Source organism: Aulonocara sp. 'chitande type north' Nkhata Bay, linkage group LG18 (assembly GCF_057382095.1).
Source record: "Aulonocara sp. 'chitande type north' Nkhata Bay isolate Kocher_YH1m ecotype deep benthic linkage group LG18, A_spYH_male_GT1.1, whole genome shotgun sequence".
In the NCBI taxonomy this organism is placed as follows: Eukaryota; Metazoa; Chordata; class Actinopteri; order Cichliformes; family Cichlidae; genus Aulonocara; species Aulonocara sp. 'chitande type north' Nkhata Bay.
Window position 1 is genome coordinate 35,916,697 of NC_141361.1, and position 22,378 is coordinate 35,939,074.

General features: G+C 41.8%; 1 protein-coding gene across 2 annotated transcripts; it reads left to right on the forward strand.

The window, feature by feature from the left end:
- The first annotated feature begins 19 nt into the window (after window positions 1–19).
- Window positions 20–6,306, forward strand: LOC147309088 (uncharacterized). 2 transcript variants are annotated; one of them, XR_015126178.1, is made up of 2 exons: window positions 20–6,000; window positions 6,203–6,306. XR_015126178.1 is itself a non-coding variant. In XM_086272775.1 (2 exons), the coding sequence occupies exon 2, from the start codon at window positions 1,327–1,329 to the stop codon at window positions 5,539–5,541; it is 4,215 nt and encodes a 1,404-aa protein (XP_086128901.1). In that variant the 5' UTR covers window positions 20–362; window positions 565–1,326; the 3' UTR covers window positions 5,542–6,306. The 2 variants fall into 2 exon arrangements, 1 of the variants encoding a protein (XP_086128901.1); XM_086272775.1 differs by having other exon boundaries at window positions 20–362; window positions 565–6,306.
- Window positions 6,307–22,378: the final 16,072 nt, after the last annotated feature.

The window sequence follows — 22,378 nt, forward strand, 5'->3', positions numbered from 1 at the left end:
GAGTGTGGCTGCCGTCAGCAGCAGTTATGCAATTTAAGACAATTTTATGGTTCAAGTTACAATGAATAAGTGAAATACTTTATTGTTAATATATGTGTGTGATGTAATGTATGTTGTTGGCTGGAAATACATTTACAAGGGTTACAGAATGTTTCCGGGGTGGAACCAATGTTTAGTCTGTTGTTTGGGGTGACAATATTTTCAGTTACACGCCACACTCGGTAGAGCGCAGCATGCTTTTCGTCTCTCTCTGGTGGTGGTAGAAACATGTAGACGTATGCAACGGAGCGTTCGACTATGGGAAAGAGTGACACTACAAGAAGCGTTTCATTTAACCCCTGCAAGTTAATGCGGCCAATGAGGTATGCAATTTGTATATGTTGTGATAGAAAATAAGATGTTTGTTTGTGATAGAGCGAGCGAGTTTATGGTAACCACGTGTATATGTTAGCATTTTGTGAAGGTAAATTGTAAGCATTTGTGTTGTTTAATGATGTACCTTATTGTTTATTCTCTATGAGAACAATGTACGGCGGAAATTGATTATTTTATGTTGTTGTACAGTTCTCACGGCATCGTTACGGCATCTCTGGTGGCATCGTTGGTGGCGCCCGTGTGCAATAAATGCCAGTAAATCAAGAACGCCTTGTGTTCGTTTTTCAACTTGGAGGGAGTTACAGTGAGAACTCAGTCTGCTCGGCATGAGGCGAGGAGACGAGTAGCGGTGTCGTCATCCACTGAGCAAGAAGAAATTCATCGCACGCTAGCATCAGACAGATAAGACTATGCATACGCCAGTTAACCTAAGCAGCAAACAGTTGAAGTTTACATGGACGATCCTTTAAGTGATGCATTTAAAACAAGTTAAATGTTAAGAAGTGGGTCAACTTTGACGACTGTTTAACGGAACACTGTAAGAACTGAAAGTAATCTGGTGCTCTGCATATCTCCTTTCTAAGTTCATGGTTCTGTCTAATAAGATTTTTTATAGGTGAAGTCATTTTACCTATTCGTGTTATTTGGATGCTAGAAGTGTTGTAGAATTAAGTGCTGCGTCGTATGTGTTGTTGGTTTAGGAACAAAGTTCACCATATTTATACGACTCAAGATGGTATTCATTCAGATATTTTATTAAGGTTTAAGGTGTTGTAAAATCTTGAAGGTATTATCCATTCTTGATGTTTTGGACAAGTTCACCTAAAGACAAGGTTAAGCTTGTAGCTATTAATATTTCAGGCAATTGAGCTGGTCTGTTGTTAAACCGCATGTCTGTTAAAGGTATAGCTAGAATTTATTTTGTGCCAAGTAATAAGTAAACATCGCAGAATGGATCAAACAACTGAATATGAAACTAAGAACGGCGACTTACTTGAGGATAGTAGTGCCACAAATGTACAGCAGTCATGTGAAGAAGAGCCACGAAGAAGTCAAAGACCTCGAAAGCTTACTGAAAAGGCTCAGCAACTGCATGATGATAAGTCAAAAAAACTTCAGCATCGTTTCACTACAACTTATGATAAATGGAAAGCAAACGCCAAGCAAGCTAAGAAAATGATAAAGGGAGCCCCCTCTGTTGAGGTTGTGAAGGATTTGATGTGTAAGTTAAGTTGTGCATCAGCAGATGTGAAACACGCATATGAAGATTTGCGCAAATGTGCTTCCCCAGACAGTGAGATCCGTCGTAGGGCAGACACCTGTGACGCGGTATCCAAAATAATCTTGGACAATGCAACCACTTACCTTCAGAATAAAGATAACGAAGACGTTCAGATAGAGGATTTAGTCTGGCCTGAGTCTAGTTCAGTGTTTTCATCTTCAGCTTCTCAAGGCACAAGTAAGGGCTCTCAAAGAAGTCTAAGCTCTGCAAGCAGTTCCAGCATAAAGTCACAAAAGTCAAGCCTTTCCTCCATTAAGAGACAAGAGGCCGTAGCAGAGCTAGCTGCTACACAAGCTGCACTAAAGGTCCTGCAAGAGATAGAATGTGAGCAACAAGAACTTGAAAGTCTTGAAGAAGAAAATCGAAAGAAGATTGCATTACAAGAGGAAGAAAATGTGGCAAGAAAGAAAGCACTGGAAGAGAAACGCAGACAAATAGAGCGCTTACAGACTGTTAAGGAGCTAAGTGCGGCGAAGGCACGACTCCAAGTTTATGAACAAGACATAAGCTCGGATGAGGAAATAACAGAGTTACTTCATAACCACGCAGCTCAACAACATAGATCTCCAGGAGTTGTAAGGAGTCCACGTGAGCATCCCGTGATACACCAAGCAGATAGTATCACAGTCCTCGCTGAAGCAATAGCAGAGTCTATTAATGTAAGCCGTCTCCCAACACCTGAACCATCTATCTTCATGGGTGATCCACTAAGGTATAGCGATTGGAAGATGTCATTTCAAACCCTGATAGGTAGGAAAAACATTCCAGTAGGGGAAAGAGTCTATTACCTTCGTAAATATGTTGGCGGACCTGCAAAAAAGGCCATTGAAAGCTACTTCCTATTAGGAACGGATACAGCTTACAACTCAGCATGGGACATCCTGGAAGAAAGGTTTGGAAGTTCATTTGTGATAGCTAAAGCTTTCAAGGATAAGCTTGCCGCATGGCCCAAAATCGGACCCAAAGACAGTGTTGAGCTGAGGGATTTTTCAGACTTCCTTAGAGGCTGCCAGGCTGCAATGTCCCAGATTAAGGGTCTGGAAGTATTGAACGACTGTGATGAAAATCAAAAACTTCTAACAAAACTGCCAGATTGGCTGGTGGCCAGTTGGAACAGGAAGGTGACCGAGGTAGAAGAAACTTGTAATGTGTTTCCTACTTTCAGTCAGTTCGTGGAATTCATCACAAAGGAAGCAAAAATAGCTTGCAACCCAGTGACTTCTCTTCATGCCCTGAAGTTTAATGATGGTGAAAAGGTAAAGATAACAAAGGCACGAAACATTGGTGCAAAGGTGCTTGCGAGCAACTCTGAAGAGAATGCAGAACGTAAGAAATGCACTTTTTGTGAAAGATGCAATCATGGCATACAGACATGCTGGAAGTTCAGGGAAAGACCAGTTGAGGAACGCGTTAAGTTTATTCAGACAAGGAAGTTGTGCTTTGGATGTTTACAACCAGGACATCTCTCAAGGACCTGCAAAAGAAGGAGTCTTTGTGAGACATGTAAGGAAAAACACCCAACATGTTTACATGAAGACCGTGAAAGAGCAACCAGAAGAGAGAAAGGCAGTGATGAGCATGGGGAGAGTGTAAAAAACTCGAAATATGCTAAGTCAACGGAAGGAACAGAGAGCAAACATACTCCTGAACCATCAAATGAAGCCATGTCAAACAGAGTAGTGCAAGGTATGGACAGCATGTACTCCTCTACGGTTGTCCCAGTTTGGCTATCTACATCAAGTAACCCAGAGAATGAAATTCTTGTATATGCACTACTTGACAACCAAAGCGATACCACATTCATTATGCAAGATAAGGCAGAAGCTCTGGAAATGAAAGGGGAGGCTGTGCAGTTAAAACTCTCCACACTTTCATCCAGAAATACAATCATCCCGAGTCAAAGGTTAGTTGGACTGCAGGTGAGAGGTTTCTATTCATCAAAGAAGATTTCTCTCCCTGTAACCTATTCAAGAGAGTTCATCCCTGCCAATCTAAGTCACATTCCTACACCAAGAACGGCAAGAGCTTGGACACACCTAGAGCATCTTGCAGAGGAGATCGCTCCATTGATTGAGTGCGATGTAGGGCTTCTCATAGGATACAACTGTCCACAGGCTTTGCTGCCCCGAGAGGTCGTCCCAGGTAAAGACAATGAGCCATTTGCTCAAAGGACAGATCTTGGATGGAGCATAGTCGGTTGTGTTAGCCCATGTGTCGACTATGGTGATGCTATAGGAAGCAGTCACAAGATTGTCATGAAGTCAGTGAAACCTCACCTCCAGACATCTAAGAAGCTCACAAACGAAGTGAAATATATATGTCGAACCCAAGTCAAGGAGTTCATTTCACCGCCAGATGTGCTGAGGATGCTTGAGTCTGACTTCAGTGAGAGAAGAGTAGAGGATGCTAATCTATCTCAGGAAGACTTGCGTTTCCTAACCATCATGGAAGAAGGAATCAAAATCAAGGCGGATGGTCACTGTGAAATGCCGCTCCCCTTCAAGAAAGATCGACCAAATCTTCCAGACAATAAGACGTGTGCAGTCCATAGGCTTCGATGTTTGAAAGGAAGATTTGAAAAGAACAAACAATATCAAAGGGACTACACGACCTTTATGAGTGAAATCATAACAAATGGGGATGCAGAAAAGGTCCCAAGAGGAGAAATTAACAACAGTCCTGTGTGGTACATTCCTCATCACGGGGTGTATCACCCACACAAGCCAGGAAAAATACGGGTTGTATTCGACTGCTCAGCAAGATTTGAAGGCGTGTCACTAAATGATCACCTTCTTACCGGACCAGAATTAACGAACAGCCTGATAGGTGTTCTCTGTCGCTTTCGCAAGGGACAAGTTGCCATAATGTGCGATATCGAGCGTATGTTCCATCAGTTTCACGTCAAAGCAGAGGACCAGGACTACTTGAGATTTCTCTGGTGGGACGATGGAAACTTCCAGGCTCAACCATCAGTCTATCGCATGCGAGTGCATCTATTTGGAGCTGCCTCTTCCCCTGGTTGTGCAAACTTTGGGTTGAAACATGTTGCTGCCCAAGGACATGGTCACTACAGTGAAACGACCATTCAGTTCATTGAACGAAACTTTTACGTGGACGATGGGCTCACAAGTGTCGCAACCAAGGATGAAGCCATTAAGTTAGTAAAGGAAGCAAGGCAACTCTGCAGTGCTGGCAAACTGCGAATTCACAAATTCATTTCTAACGATCATGAGGTACTTGCATCCATTCCAGAGAGTGAACGTGCAGATTCAGTACGAAACCGCAACTTGGTTCTTGGTGAGTCCCAAATTGAGAGAGCTCTGGGAATCAAATGGTGCATTGTTGCAGACCAGTTCCATTTCAGAGTGATTGTGGATGAACGCCCACTTTCCAGAAGAGGAGTCTTATCAACTGTGGCATCCATCTATGACCCTCTCGGCTTTGTGGCACCATTTGTTCTGGTTGGAAAGCAAATACTCCAACAGATGTGTCAAGACAAGGTTGGATGGGATGAACCACTGTCAGAAGAGCTCAAACCACGGTGGGAGTCTTGGCTATTGGATTTAAGGAACCTGGCTAATGAATTCTGGACCAGATGGAAAGGGGAATACTTGCTGAATCTTCAGCAGAGAGGAAAATGGTACAAGGCACGGAGAAATGCTAAGATCAACGACATTGTGGTGCTGATGGACAATAGTCTACCCAGAAATGAGTGGAAGTTGGCCAAGGTAACCAAGGTGTACCCTAGTGAGGATGGAATCATTAGGAAACTCGAGCTGCTAATCAGTGATGCGACATTGGATGACCAAGGAAAAAGAGTTAACAAGCCAGTGTATCTTGAAAGACCTATCCACAAAACAGTTACCCTACTTGAAGCTGAATAGTTCAGAATTCTTGTCTCTGTGATCTATGTGACTAAGGGACTGTATACACTTGCCTTTACAACGAGGTTCAGTTGAAAAATCATTAATGATTTGGTGGGAGTGTGGCTGCCGTCAGCAGCAGTTATGCAATTTAAGACAATTTTATGGTTCAAGTTACAATGAATAAGTGAAATACTTTATTGTTAATATATGTGTGTGATGTAATGTATGTTGTTGGCTGGAAATACATTTACAAGGGTTACAGAATGTTTCCGGGGTGGAACCAATGTTTAGTCTGTTGTTTGGGGTGACAATATTTTCAGTTACACGCCACACTCGGTAGAGCGCAGCATGCTTTTCGTCTCTCTCTGGTGGTGGTAGAAACATGTAGACGTATGCAACGGAGCGTTCGACTATGGGAAAGAGTGACACTACAAGAAGCGTTTCATTTAACCCCTGCAAGTTAATGCGGCCAATGAGGTATGCAATTTGTATATGTTGTGATAGAAAATAAGATGTTTGTTTGTGATAGAGCGAGCGAGTTTATGGTAACCACGTGTATATGTTAGCATTTTGTGAAGGTAAATTGTAAGCATTTGTGTTGTTTAATGATGTACCTTATTGTTTATTCTCTATGAGAACAATGTACGGCGGAAATTGATTATTTTATGTTGTTGTACAGTTCTCACGGCATCGTTACGGCATCTCTGGTGGCATCGTTGGTGGCGCCCGTGTGCAATAAATGCCAGTAAATCAAGAACGCCTTGTGTTCGTTTTTCAACTTGGAGGGAGTTACAGGGAGAGAAAGAAAACCAAAGGGGAGAAGAGACGGTGAGAAGGGGGGAAGAAATAAAAAAATAAAAAAATAAAAACACCTGGGTCACCTGTATGGAGAAAAAAAACAGAAGAGAAAGCAAACAACAAAGAGCAACATAGTAAAAAAAACGGCACCATCACAATAAACTAGCTAGCAGTAGATATCAGTAGATACTAAATAATAAACGATATTGTGCAGCACGCAAGATAGACAGCGCACAATGTGCTTTGAGGCAGCAGCCAAGAAAGCTGTAGTCCGCGTCTGTGAATACCCGTGTGTACACCTGTGTGCATACCTGTGTGGATCAGCATGCTTGCATTCCAAAGGTTTCTCCATGTAACGATCTGCTAGGGAGTGTGGGGGGGCCACAGCCCCGTCCTCCAGGGTATGAAGCAGGTATGGAGGAGATCAAAACTCCAGACATCCAGAGGCCCCCAGAACACAAGAGACCAAGGAAGACCAACAGAGGGGCAGCCGCGCCACTGTCCCAGAAAGAGCTGAGGAGAGTCCCAGATGAGGGCTCACTCAGCAGCCGCGGAGCAGAAGCCAGGGGGAGTTGCAGTGACGCGCCCGTGAGCTCCGCCGGCAGCCAGCTGTGCCTGAGTGACCGAGCCCCAGGCCGAGAGGCCGGGGGCACCCCACCTCCGAAGTGGCCTGAGCGAGCCCCAATAAGCGGCCGCCAAGGAGTGAGCCGGTGTGTACCCGGACGCCCACCCCCACACACAAAGAACCACCAACGCACCGATACCTGAGGGAGTCCGCCACTGGCAGGGGAAGTGGTGGTGGGGGGAGATAGGCCTCCAAACCTTGGAGGGCCTGAGATGTCCCCAGAGAGGTGACGAGCCCAGTTGTAAGTAAGCTATTAAAACTCGACTGTACACTGTGTTCGTGTTTTCCTCCGAAACAATAAGTTCCGTTGGAGCAGTCTTTCAACGCCTCTCTCTGTCTCTCGCAAGCAGAGTTGACCCACACAACAAAGTAAAGCTATTTTTCGGCTACGAGCCCGACACGAACCCGTATTAGTCAGAGGTCCCTTTACTACGGTTCGGAGCCGCGGACCTTCAGTAACAGTAATAAATCACACAGCAATAGTACATTCATGTAGTTGTAAAATGCATGATAATATGTTAAGTAATCCAAAGTATTCAGAATATGTTACTCTCATTGAGTAACGTAACGGAATACGTTACAGAATACATTTTAGGGCATGTATTCTGTAATGGAATACATTTTAAAAGTAACCTTCCCAACACTGGCTAGACGAGACGACGAAGCTCCAGTTACATCAGTGCAAGTAAACAAACAATAAATATAAGAACAGTAAGAAAATAAATATACACTTTAGGACTAGAGGTAAAGGGATCAATAACAATTTAAAATTTATATTTTATATTTTGATGATTTAAAGTCTCACACACAACCCGTGGAAAGGGGAGGGAGACCTGCTGCTTCCAAATAGAGCACATTTCATTCATAATGTTGTAAATTCAAGGCCATTATGTATTCGTGATTTGAATCCTGGGTTCAACGCCATCAGGTCCTCAGTTTAGAAAAAAGAGAAAAGAGGAGGAGGAGAAACGGGCAAAAGATACAGGTAAGCAGATGTGTCATTGGATAATGGCAGGTCATCCTGAAACAATCAGAATCAGAATACTTTATTAATCCCTAAGGAAATTATGTGGGTTACAGTTGCTCCAAGAAGAAATGGTAAAAATATTAACAATAACAGACTAAACTCCAAATACATTATGTTACAGATTTTAATATTAATTAGAATAGAATAGAATAGAATTCAACTTTATTGTCATTGCACATGCACAGGTACAGGGCAACGAAATGCAGTTTGCATCCATCCAGAAGTGCTTTAGTGATATAGATATATTACAATATATATTAGCAATAATATAGATATGTAAGTATATTACAGAAATGGGTCTATTATGGTATGTTATAATGTACACGGTATGAGGTATGTTGTGAATATTCTATAACTATAAGTATGTACAGGCTGTAGTGAGTACAAGCTATGTACAGGATATAAATATGAAAAACTATACAGAATATGAAATAAATAACTTTACAGAAATCTGAGATATACAGCTATACAGAAATGGGAACTATGCAAGTTGTAAACAGTTGTAGGATTAAAAATTATCGAATGTACAGAATGATTATTTACACAGAGCTATACAGTAGTGCAGTTAAGATAAGTGAGATATAATTCCTACAGAGGCTATATAAAGTGCTAGTGGTTGTGAGTGGTGGTTCAGTCCATGTTATTATTGTGTGTTTGAGGGTACAGTTGTCCATTGTCAATTGTTGATTTGTCCTGTTCTCATTGTATGACGAATTATGATGGCTGTTTGGTAGCTGTTTACTCTCTCTCTCTCTTCACATCTGTATGTTTCTCTTGTGAAATTCAGTATGGTTCTGACAAAAGTTCTATGTTAATGTACAATCCTGTGTGTGTGTGTGGTGGTGGTGGGTGTGTGTGTGTGTGGGGGGGGGGGGGCGCCAGAGGGAGTCTTCGCCCAGGGGCTAGGACCGCCACTGCTTCAGACCCAGCCACACACTCAGACAAAAACTGGTTCATCCCAAAGACAAAACTCCTAAACACAAACTTAACAACGTAGTGTATGCTGTACAGTGCAGCAAGGAATGCTCAGACCTCTACACTGAAGAGACCAAACAGTCACTTAATAAACACATAGTAGAACACAGAAGAGCCACCTCAACGGGACAAGACTCGGCTCTCCATCTGCAATCCTGAGGCCAAAGGTCACTCTTTTGAGGATGCCAGTGTTCACATTTTGGACAGAGAGGACAGATGGTTTGAAAGAGGAGTGAAAGAAGCCATCTATGTCCACTGTGAGCGATCATCTTTCAACAGAGGCGGTGGCTTACGACATCAACTGCCATCTGTAATCCAGTTTTGAGATCCCTTCGCAGATGCTTTAACGCCCACTCACATAGTGGGTCATTTGACCTCAGTAAATCACATGATAACGTGGGGCTAGGCTTCACAATGGGTTCACCCGAAACCGTGGCTGATTGTGACTCACACCCATTTTCATACCTTAGCTCGTGTGATTAGATACAGGATCAACAGGGGGTCCATGACCCTCTTGGGGAAACTCCCATAGGGCTTAAAATTTGGGACTCTCCACCAATTGCTCTTAGAACTGAAGAAGCTTCTCGGATGAGAGGTGAAACGCCTACAAGGAAACTTGAACAACATTTCAGCTTCTTGTTAAACACACTCAAAATCTTTTAGTTCTCTCTTATACAAGACTGAAGACTTGGGGGAACAGCCTTTCAGTCTGTGGGCTCTGGAACGTTTACCACTCCAGCTCCATTTAACTGAGTCTGTGGACTCTTTAAAAAAAACTGTTGTACATTTTTCTGGCCTTAATCAGGCCTTCAGCTGATATTCTGTTGTTATTTATATATTTCTTTATTTTATTTTTCTGGTTTAATATAGTTAATAGATTAACATTGTGATTTGTGAATTTTATTGTGACCTTTATGTCTGTGAAAAGTGCTATATAAATGAACTTTATTTACATTACTTTATATTGAATGGTAAAAAATGCTATTGAGAAAAGTGCAAGAAAAAATCTGGAGATAGAAATGAACACAGTGGGTCCTCTTTAATTGTTTTCAGTCATTTGTATTCTTGGAATTTGTTGGTGGAGTTAAATAGAATCTATTACAGAAAATGAAACTTGCTCACATGTCCTTTGTCTGCTACATATGACTTAGGGAACATCTTGGATTTTTGATACAGTCATTTTCTCATGTTGAAAGAAAATATTTTTGTGTATTTAGGAAACCTACTTCAACCATATGTAGATTATGTAAGTTTGAATATTTCTGCAGCAGATGGCTCCGTTTAGGTTTCCAGCCAGACCATCAGTGCTCTAAAAGAGGAAATACTAGAAAGCAGGGGAGACGCAAATGATGAGAACAGAAAAAGACGACGTGGGGAGAAGAGAGAGGTGGAAAATAATAGGGATTTGAGGGCAGCAGACAAGTAAAGATGAGAGATGAATGAGGGAAGTAAGAAAAGCAGACAGCAGGGAGAGCTAATGTGTCCCCCAGGCATTACGTTACAACATCTGGTTTGTTACTCTAAGCTTCTCAGACAGACTGAGAAATACAGCCAAAGTACTTGCAGGAATAACCTTGTTGTGGTTGTGGTGTGGTAATGGAGACAAGACAAAAATAACAAGCAGCTTAGGTAGCTTATGAAAGTAAAGATCTTTGAAGAACAGACTGAAAATAAGAAATTGTTGGAAGCAAGAGGATGTTAAATCACACATCAATCACTCGGAAAGGAAAATAACTTTGTTTGCCGTGTCTGTCTACAGCCAAAGGCAGAGAAGTATAAATGAGGCAGAAAGACAGAAATAGCTTGAAAAGTAGTTCTTGAACTAATCTGCAAAGATTTCACTTTACAAAGACTCTTACTTCTGTGCCAAAACAATTGTTTGTATAATGATAGCCTAAGTCACCTTTCCTCTAAGCCCAGTCAGAGCAGCAAATGCCTGCTGAGTGCTTTCTAAATAGACATCCTGCTCCATGAGTCCAGACATACAGACCACAGAGTCACACAGTTGAAGTTTGAATGTGACTCACATCCTCCATCATGTCACTTCTTTGCTTTTCCTGGAGGTCCTGCAGGTCTTGGATCACGTTACACGAAGTAGGTTAATGTAAGTAATCTTGTGATGTGATAGCGATAAATGGCAAAAGGTGACATCCACATATATTCTCTGCTTATTTGTGTGTCTCATCACGATACATCTGCTTTATTAGTCTGTGGTCATTTTCTCAAAAAAATTCTTCATTCTTCACTTCTTCATGCTCAGCTTAAGTTGTTGTTTTTCTACAGGAAATCCTCTGGGTTTGGAGTTATAGAATGACTGTTTATCATTAGCAACTTTGGACTACTGCAGAATACTGCAGCAGTTTCCTGTGCCTTAAGGCAGGTGACAAGTGACTGTGAGGGAAAAGTTGTAGCGGTGAGAGAAGTGACCAACGCCTCAACAAACTCCTACCACATCTGAGGTTTTGGTTCAGCTACTGACATTACTGCACTCCAGTTGGATTGCTTATAGTCCCACAGGCTAATCAAGCCTGTTAGCATTCCTTCTTTAGCTTGGTGGCTCCCTTCACCTCTGGTGTCCATCATCTGGTGGACAGACACCAACCACCTTTCAGCAACATCTTTGTACTTCGACATCAGCACTAGAGATGCTCAGTATGGTCCACTCAGACTCAGTGTCCCAAGCCTCCCTCTTGAAAGATGTTGAAGAGCAGCACCCTCTTGAGCACCCTCAGCAACCCTGGACCCAAGGGCTGATGGACATGATTGGGAGGAACAGCCAGCCTGATCTAAGCCTGAGTAGTGCTTTGTTATTGAAGTTCTGTGCAAACCATAGTTTGTCTATAATGAACAGAATGTTCAAGCATAGGCGTGTCCATAATTGCACGGGACCATTGGCACACCATGTCACAAGTTAATTTTGTAATTGTATCATCAGATCTGCGATTGTATGTTCTGGACACCTGGATGAAGAGAGAAGCTGAGGTGTCAGATGATCACTACCTGTTGGTGAGTTGGATCAGGTGGCAGGGAAGGATGCTGGAAAGGCCTGGCACACCTAAACATACAGTGAGGGTGCTCTGGGAGTGCTGTTAAGAGGTCCCAGACTGTGAGATCTTTAGCTCCCAACTCCAACAGAAATACAACAACATTCCAAGAGAGCCTAGAAACATGGAGTTCAAATGAACCATGGGCCACAACAATGGAGGTGTGGAACATGGTTCAAGGTGGTTGGTACCTGTTGTGGTGGTAATCCTCAAAGCAGATGGTTGGACAGCAATTGGTTGACAAAGCAATCCTATCCACCTTGATTATTAAGTGGGACTTCTGAGGGAACTGATGTGTTAAAAGCAGGGCCAAGTGCTTAACAGTCATAGATCAAATAAAATCTCACACGCACGCGCACACACATTTAACAATTGGCAGTTAATAAGCATGCCATCTCCAAAGAATGAAAGGACGCTGTATCATAATTATGGTATTGCATTGCTGTTTGCAAAGGAGTACAGAGTGAGAAGCAAAGCCTAGATGACTTTATGCTGAGGGAGATGCTGACCCCCAATTAAACTGCAGGTATGCAGCACAACAACAATAGGGGGAGTATTTGATTTTTTTCCTTCTTGTGAAATGCTGGAGTGACTCTTTAGTGGCTCACAAAATCTGAGTGTGTGTGGAGTTCATCCATCCAGTCTACTTTGTTTTGTGGACTTGGAGAAGGTATTCAATTGTATCCCTCAGGTTATCCTCTGGGTGGTGCTTTGGCAGTACGGGGTGTCTGACCCCCTTTCTTATGAGACATTTCAGTCCCTGTACAACTGTTGCAAGAGCTTAGTCTACATTGCCAGCAATAAGCTGGACTCGCTCCCAGTGTGTTTTGGACTCTACCAGAGCTTCCCTTACCACCAATTTCTAGGCGTGGTCAATTAGTGGCATGGCTCCACCTTGTAGCGGTTTGTGGCATGGCTCCACCTTGGTGGCCTCCTTCCTTTTGTAGATGATGTGATTCTGATGGCTTCATCAGGTGGTGGCCTCCAGCTTGCATTGGGGAGTTTCGCAGCCTAGTGCAAAGTGGCAGGAATGAGAATTAGTCCTCACACAGAAAAAGGTGGGGTGCTGACTCTGGGATAGGGACAAGTTGCTTCTCTAAGTAGAGTTTAAGTAACTTGGTATCTTGTTCACAAATGAGTTGAGAGGGAAGTGGGAGACAGATAGACTGCAGGGAGACTCAGGCTGCACTGGTCTGTCGTGGAGGAGAAAGCCAGCTCCACCTCTTGGTTTTCATTTTGGGGTTCCCAATATGGTGATGGCAAAAATACGTATTTTGAGGCTTCACAACAAGACTTGACTAAATTAATGAGTGATGTCAGTGTGGTTGTATTTTATTTAATTTTACATATAAGGTCCATGGTTGAAAAAAAGCTGTTTAGGTGAATTACCAAAGCTGGTCATTTTTATGGAAGACTTTATGGACCATCATTGTGTTTATAAAGTCTTATAAACAGAGTTGTTATGGTTTTAGAACAAAGACATTTGATGAAGTGCAGAAAATGTGGTTGCAACACGACTCTTGAGAAACAGCGAAAAACTATGATTACTGTTATGCTGAGTGTGGGATGTGCTTTGATAAGGCAATATTATGCATAATTAACTGTGGGAAAACTGTAACTTCTTCTTTGTAAGGTAAACTGCCACTCAGCCTGGCTGCACTGAGCCTAAAATTTTGTCAGTTAAATCAAAATAGAGCTGTAAATTTTAGGAAGGACTATAGTTGACCCCAGAAACACTGCAGACAGTATTCTAAAAATGGTTACCACTCTTCTTTGGTGTGAAATAGCAGCATAAAATGGGATTTCCACCAGGACCAGACAGGCTGTTTGGCCATGAAAGGAAATATTCTGAATTTTTAAATTTTTTTTTTCTTAACAGAAGTATTTCATCTGTCATCTGTATTAACAGACATACTGCTAGAGCACAGGCTGTCTAGGTACTCCACTAACGATAACTTGAGACAGAACCACTTAAATTAATGAAATCCTGGGCATATGTGAGATCTGTTTAAAGCACTTTAAAAGGATTTCTTAAACCCTGCACTTTATGTTTTGCTCTCGCAGACCATAAAGTTAAAGAAACCATCTCAGCAGACAGATGAATGACACTTTTGTGATCAGCTTTAGTAATAAAAACAAACCTGGAGATTTCAAAGAAACAGCAGTGCTTGGTATTGTTCAGTGAGCAAATATTTTATCTTTCATTATTTCCACTGAAATAATGAAAGATGAACTGTTTAGAACTAAAAATTTACTATAGGTGTCATTTATAATGTAAGTCATTATAAATGGCATCTAAAATTTAGGAAGACATTATACACTGTCTTAAGTGGGCGCAAAATGTCAACTTTGAAGAAATTATTGTAACTTGATGTAAGCATTCTGACCACAGCAGGTTCTCCCAAGTATTCTCTGTACATGTGCCTTGTTGGGACCTTGCGAGTGGTGCAGGATTTCTGTCTATTACAGATGAACACCAACGGTAAGTTGGTTTTCTTAGTAACTATGGCCCCAACTGCCTTCAGAACATTAACAAGCTCCTCCCGTACAAATCAATTTAGAATTATTATTTTGGCTTGCTAGAAGGTTCAGTGTACCACCTTTGTGAAGATTTTTTTTTTAAAATCTCTATTATGTATTGCAAACTGTCTTGCGATCTTCCTTGCAAACCACCTCCCCTCCTCCTTTGATGCAGGTTCTGCATTAGTCACAGTCATAAGTCATATCTTCATTCTGTGCTGGAGCTTTACATCCATGAGTAAGAGAGCTATACTGCCATCATCTAGTGCTACCATTAGCTCAAATATACAAAATTTGGCACGGTGGTTAGCACTGTTGTCGCACAGCAAGAAGGTCCTGAGTTCAATTCCACCATCAGGCCGGGGTCTTTCTGTGTGGAGTTTGCATGTTCTCCCCGTGTTTGCATGGGTTCTCTCCGGGTACTCCAGCTTCCTCCCACCGTCCAAAGACATGCAGCTTGTGGGGATAGGTTAATTGGATAATCCAAATTGCCACTAGGTGTGAATGTGAGTCTGTCCCTATGTGTTAGCCCTGCGACAGACTGGCGACCTGTCCAGGGTGTACCCCGCCTTTTGCCCTATGACAGCTGGAATAGGCTCCAGCGCCCCCGGTGACCCTGAAAAGGATAAGCAGAAGCGAATGGATGGATGGATGGATGGAAAATTAATTAGTTCATTTGAAATCATTTTTCTCTGGAAGAGGTGCCTGTTGTTGTGATTTGGTGCTATATACATTAAATTGAATTAAATTGAATTGGAAGCAATGCTAACATTGCTCTGCCACACCTTCGGGCTTATTCTTTTTTCTTCAGTGTAAGTTAACGTTAAAACATAAGAGGATGTAATCATAATTTACATAAAAAGAATAAAAGGTTTTATTGTGATGATATTGATGATATGAATGTATTAGACCAAACTACATGTTCTGTTTGATTTTGAGTTACAAAGTGGCCAAAATAAAGTCAAAGTGTCTTTATTTGTCCCCCCTAGGAGAAATTTGCTTTGGACTATACAGGTCTATTGCACTCCTCCACTTAATCATAGAAAAACATAAATACATACACTCAACAAAAATATAAACGCAACACCTTTGTTACTGCTCCCATTCCCCATGGGATGGACGTAGAGACCTAAAATTCATTCCAGATACACAATATAACCATCCCTCCCAAACAGTGGTCACAAATCAGTTCAAATGTGTGGTAGTGGGCACATCTGCTATATTGAGATAATCCATCCCACCTCACAGGTGTGCCACATCAGGATGCTGATCTGACATCATGAGTAGTGCACAGGTGTACCTCAGACTGCCCACAACAAAAGGCCACCCTGGAATGTGCAGTTTTGTCTCACAGCAAAATGCCACAGATGCCACAAGCAATGAGGGAGCGTGCAATTGGCATGCTGACAGCAGGAATGTCAACCAGATCTGTCGCCCGTGCATTGAATGTTCATTTCTCAACCATAAGCCGTCTCCACAGGCGTTTCAGAGAATATGGCAGCACATCCAACCGGCCTCACAACCGCAGACCTCGTGTAACCACACCAGCCCAGGACCTCCACATCCAGCAGGTTCACCTCCAAGATCGTCTGAGACCAGCCACCCAGACAGCTGCTGGAACAATTGGTTTGCACAACCAAACAATTTCTGCACAAACTGTCAGAAACCGTCTCAGGGACGCTCAACTGCATGCCCGTCGTCCTCATCAGGGTCTTGACCTGACTCCAGCTCGTCGCCGTAACAGACTTGTGTGGGCAAATGCTCACATTCGATGGCACGTTGGAGAGGTGTGCGCTTCACGGATGAATCATGGTTCACATTGTTCAGGGCAGATGGCAGCTGAGAATGTCCCAGTTCTTGCATGGCCAGCATACTCACCGGACATGTCACCCATTGAGTATGTTCGGGATGTGCTTGACCGGCGTATACGACAGCGTGTACCAGTTCCCACGAATATCCAACAACCTCGCACAGCCATTGAAGTGGAGTGGACCAACATTCCACAGGCCACAATTGACAATCTGATAGACTCCATGCGACGATGTGTTGCACTGCATGAGGCAAATGGTGGTCACACCAGATACTGACCGGTTCTGGGTCCCCAGACCCCCAATAGCGCAAAAAACTGCACATTCCAGGGTGGCCTTTTGTTGTGGGCAGTCTGAGGTACACCTGTGCACTACTCATGATGTCAGATCAGCATCCTGATGTGGCACACCTGTGAGGTGGGATGGATTATCTCAATATAGCAGATGTGCCCACTACCACACATTTGGACTGATTTGTGACCACTGTTTGGGAGGGATGGTTATATTGTGTATCTGGAATGAATTTTAGGTCTCTACGTCCATCCCATGGGAAATGGGAGCAGTAACAAAGGTGTTGCATTTATATTTTTGTTGAGTGTATATATACACATATATATACATACACATACATTCATATGTATGTATATGTATATATATATATTACAATGGTGTGCCTGGTTTCAACGTAACTTTATTCTTTCATGAGGTATTTACAAGTTTCTGACCACTTATAAAATGTGTTCAATGTGCTGCCCATTGTGTTGGATTGTCAATGCAACCCTCTTCCCCCACTCTTCACACACTGATAGCAACACCGCAGGAGAAATGCCAGCACAGGCATCCAGTATCCGTAGTTTCAGGTGCTGCACATCTCGTATCTTCACACCATAGACAATTGCCTTCAGATGATTCTAAGGGGGTCAGATCGGGAGACCTTGGGGGCCATTCAACTGGCCCACGATGACAATCCAATTTCCAGGAAACTGTTCATCTAGAAATGCTTGGACCTGGCACCCATAATGTGGTGGTGCACCATCTTGCTGGAAAAACTTTAAACTGGCATGCAATCACTGTGACAGTACTGACAACTATTAGTTGTAATTAAAAAAAAAACAACTTAATTATCATTTTAGAGGGTGATGGAGCTGGACGCTGCTGTGAATCATCACAAGTATATTTTTGTTGATGAGGCCAGTTTCAATCTGGCAAAAACTAGACGCAGAGGACGTAACCTTATTGGACAAAGGGCTACCATCCACGTCCCTGGACAACGTGGGGGAAACATCTCAATGTGTGCAGCGATATGCTATATGGTGTGGTAGGCTGTAGACCAGTTCTAGGGTCATACAACACTGAACACCTGATAGTTTTTTTAAATGAACTGGAGCAGGCCTGTCAGGGAGAAGACATCGTCTATGTTGTTGTGTGGGACAATGTCAGCTTCCACCATGTACAGCTGGTTCAGGAATGGTTTCAAACACATCCTCGCTTCATGACACTATCTTCCACCATATTCCCCTTTCCTCAACCCAATTGAGGAATTCTTCTCTACATGGAGGTGGAAGGTGTATGATCGCCATCCCCATGAGCATGTCTCCCTTCTTCAAGCCATGTGTGAAGCTTGCGGTGATATAACTGCTGAGCAATGTCAAGCCTGGATTCGTCATGGCAGGAGATTTTTCCCACGGTGCCTGAACAACGAAGACATCTACTGTGATGTTGATGACAATTTATGGCCCAATGTTAATGACCGGCTTGATTAATTGTGTAAAAGTGATAAAAAAAAATAAAATAAAACAGAATAATATATATTTTGCTTATGTAAATGACTTGTTTTTTCTCTCTATTTTTCGTGTGTGTGTGTGTGTGTGTGTGTGTATAATTTTTTTATGTCTGAACATAAGTGTAATATTTGCTGTGTAAAGTTTTACAGTTCAGTTACACTCATTCATCAACAAGGACAATATGAAACCCTTACCTTGTATTATTTGCTCCTGAATGAAATGATTGGTAAAAGTACTAAGTTGAAAAAAGATCTTACTGTTTTGTTTGGGTGATTAAAGCAAATGTTCTCAAAATATATCACAATGATCATGTGTTCTGAAACAATGATTAAGTGGAATATGTGCAAATACAATGAAATCATGACATCAGATTTGAAAGAATGACTAGTGGTGTTACAAATGTGATCAAATGTGAGTTTTGTACTGAGAGATTTGAAAATGTACACTTCAGTTATGAAAATAGTGCCAAACCAATTAAAAAAAACTGTATATCATTAGAGAGAGAGAGAGCGCAAGCGAGCGAGCGAGAGAGAGATTAACAAAAACATTAGAAGATTGCTTAAAAAAAGTAAATACATAAATTAAAAATACATTTGTCAGTATTGTCAAGACTGAAAAGTATCTTCCTCCTACAGCTAAACTATAGAAAACAGATAAAGATTGTGGGTATTGCAAAGAGGCTCGGGTTACCATGACACTTTCACGATACTGGGCCCACACTGTTTTTGTCTAAGCTCCCTTCTTGATAGTGATGGTGGTAGCATGCATGATCGAGTGTATGACCTTTTTAAATTGTTTCATAAAGTAAAGTTAAAATGGAATAGTGGAATGCTTTAAAAATAGTCTACCCCTCTCCATGTGGCTAATAATCAGGCTCAGTCATATCTTAAAGATAGTACCATATTATCCCAATAGAGCTGTAGTAGTGTGTGGGGGGAGTTGGGTGAGGGAGGTTCAGGGAGCAGTGGTAGATAGAACTGAGTGGCACAGCTTTAGTATATTCAGCTGAACTGAACTGATAAATCATTTTCCTTCACAGAGAAGAAAATCTTTACTTTTTATGACCCCGATGATTATACGATTTCACATTTTTGAAAAAAACTCGCGCACAGCCATACTGTGCATGAAGCTGGAATGGATTCCCAAATACAATGCTAATGAGAGAATGGAAAACTCAGACACATCCCCCTTTCTTTCCTTCCAACTCTTTTCATTTTCACACATTTTCACCTCAACTTTAAATCCGTTTTCCACCTCTTTTACATAACCATCTCTTTTTAGTGTCATTATTATTGCTCCTCCTGCCCCTTTGTCTCTGCACCAAATTTCCAGAGTGTGTGTTCCAGTTTTCCAGGCATCTGTTGGACAGGACTGCTGAGTTACAGTTAAACAGTCTCACTTAGGACCACTTGCTGTAACAATGCACATGCTGTAGTTTGAGTTTTCTCAAGCACATTATCACTTTCACATGATAACCTTTATCCTTTATAGTCAATTGCTTTCAGTATTGCAAGCAGTGTTGAGCAAGATCACACTTTTTTTTGGCTTTTTTTTGTAGTTGTTGTTGTTAATGAGGTGCTTTCCAGCAGAACTTTCTCTCTTCTGAATAATAACCTAAACAGCAGAGACAAACTGAATTCATGGGCTAAAATTATTTGGAAACGTGGGCCATACTGGTTTTTTCATTAGTATGTATGGAGGTAAGGTTGAAATTATCAGAGTAAATGGACAGACTTGTTTAAAAAAAAAAAATAGAATAAGACTTGGTGTTCTCACACAAACAGAAAGACCTCATATACAATGAGGTTATGTTAGTGATGATTTCTTACTCCAATGAATTTTGCCATTGTCAGAGCAATGTTATTTTCAGTCTAGTAAAGAATCAGTGGAACAGCTGGAAGATGTCACACATTTAGAAAATGTAAATCACACACTACCAGAAGCAGGTGTTAACTGCTCAGCAACCAGCTTGAAATAGCTCAGAGCACTTATTCGAGCAGTTACTTCAAAGCAGTATTTACCTTTTAACCAGCTCAATTCTGAAGTTAAAAAAAAAAAATCCTAGGATTTTTTTCAGTTCCATCACCATCTTTGCTGTTGCAGGATTCTCCCATTGAGCTTTGTAATTTCTGTCCTACTACTGCAGGTAAGCATAAAACACAAAGCAGCCAAAAGTTTATATAATCAATTAGCTCCATCTAGTGGACAGATAGAAAAACTTCACAATTTGAGGTTTCAGTGTTGGGGCAGCTGTAGCTCGGGTGCTTGACAAGGTCCTCTACTACACGGAAGGTCAGTGGACTGATCAACTCCATTTGTTGACGTGTCCTTTGAAAAGATACTGGGAATGAGTGGTGTGTGTGTGTGTGTGTGTGTGTGTGTGTGTGTGTGTTAGATTAAAGGCATAGATACAAAACACTGTATGAATGTGTGTGTGTAAGTGACTGGGTGAGTGGGATGTAGCAGAAGGTTGCGTGCTCAAATGCACTATATAATTACTAGTGCATTCACTAGTATCTTGTACACTTAGACTCTGAACTGGATGTGATGCCTTCTTACATCAAATGCACACAGATACAATAGGTTTGATGTCTGTGTGACTTCTTCTCTTACAGTGAGAGATTTAAAAGTTTCTGCAAGCTGATGTCATCTTAATTTATAACAGGTGTCCTGTCAGATAAAGCTGGCTGATGAACAGGGTCATATTGACTCTCTACTTTTGAGATATTTCTTAAAACTTTGGTTTTTTGATAGGGCCTGCTCATGTGAATCCTCCCTTGGTTATGCTGTGTGAAAGAGGTGGGACCGATAGAGACTGAAGTTCCCCTGGCTGTTTCCTCTTATTCCATCTGAGAGGAGGTAAAACGCTTTTCCCTTATTTGCTAATAGTAAATCATTTTTATTCTTAAAAAATGATTTACTGAAGCCAAAGTAGAAGTCTGATTAGTATGGTATGTTAAATGACAAATGTAGTTTGAGTAGTGGAAATAACTGTTCTAATGTCTGATTTTTGTGAGGACATGATCTGGCTCTGACCTTGGCAGACTAGTGTGTGTCTCACCCATTATGATTTTGAATAAAAGAAAGAAATAAAAGCAAGTAATCCTCTTGATTTGAATTAAAAAGGCATCATTTTAAAACTGAATGTTCATGTGAGAATATGTTGAAGATATCTAACTGAAGTAGAATTACATAAACTGAATGAAACGAAGGAGTGTACCCATATATGACTGAATGTTCAAATATCTATGTTAACAATAACACAGAAAATGTCATGAAGTGATTTTAAAGTTTAAACTTTAGTTCATGCATGTGGGACGACTGAGTCAGAGAGAGGATGATAAGGTGTGTGGATATCAGGTGATTAGATGTTAACTGAGTAATTTGATGCCCCTGTGGTGGGTGAGGCAGGATGTGATCTCAGAAGATTTAGTGTCCAGAAAGAAAAGGGGGAGAAAAGGTGGAAATGTATACAAGTGAGGTGAAGAAGACATACAAGGTTCTTTTTTGTCTTCTGATGATCAGAAGATTGGATCTAAAGAGGTCACAGTTGAAAATTCCAGCAGAGATGCCAGAGGAACCAATCACTGACCAAACCGTACACCTGCAAGTTGGTTTTGTATATTTTGGGGGTTTTCCTCTGCTAAATTTGAAGCCGTGTTAAGATGATTAATTCAGAAGGTCTTTCATTCACAGCATACTTCCACTGAATGCCCGGGGGATCCTGTTTTTCCTTTGATCTGCTTTATCCTGTGGGGGTGATCGTGGCTCAAGAGTTGGGAGTTCGCCTTGTAATCGGAAGGTTGCCGGTTCGAGCCCCGGCTTGGACAGTCTCGGTCGTTGTGTCCTTGGGCAAGACACTTCACCTACCGCCTACTGGTGGTGGTCAGAGGGCCCGGTGGCGCCAGTGTCTGGCAGCCTCGCCTCTGTCAGTGCGCCCCAGGGTGGCTGTGGCTACATTGTAGCTGCCATCACCAGTGTGTGAATGGGTGGATGACAGGTTGTGTAAAGCGCTTTGGGGTCCTTAGGGACTAGAAAAGCGCTATATAAATACAGGCCAATTACCATTTTACCATCCTCTCCAGCCTCTCTCCTCCACAGGATCAGAACAAAATCAGCATTAGCTCAGAGTTGGTAAATTAGAGAAGTATAATTTAGGTAATGTGATTATTATACTTTGATTTTTATTAATTTTGGATTCTGTAACCTGCAAGTCTAAATTGTGGACATTAAATGTTTAACCTTTTGTGAAATGGTTAAAGGTAAAAATCTGG

What these genes read in the sequence shown, in the direction of transcription:
- LOC147309088 (XM_086272775.1), top strand. Translation starts at nt 1,327, where the DNA reads ATGGATCAAACAACTGAATATGAAACTAAGAACGGCGACTTACTTGAG.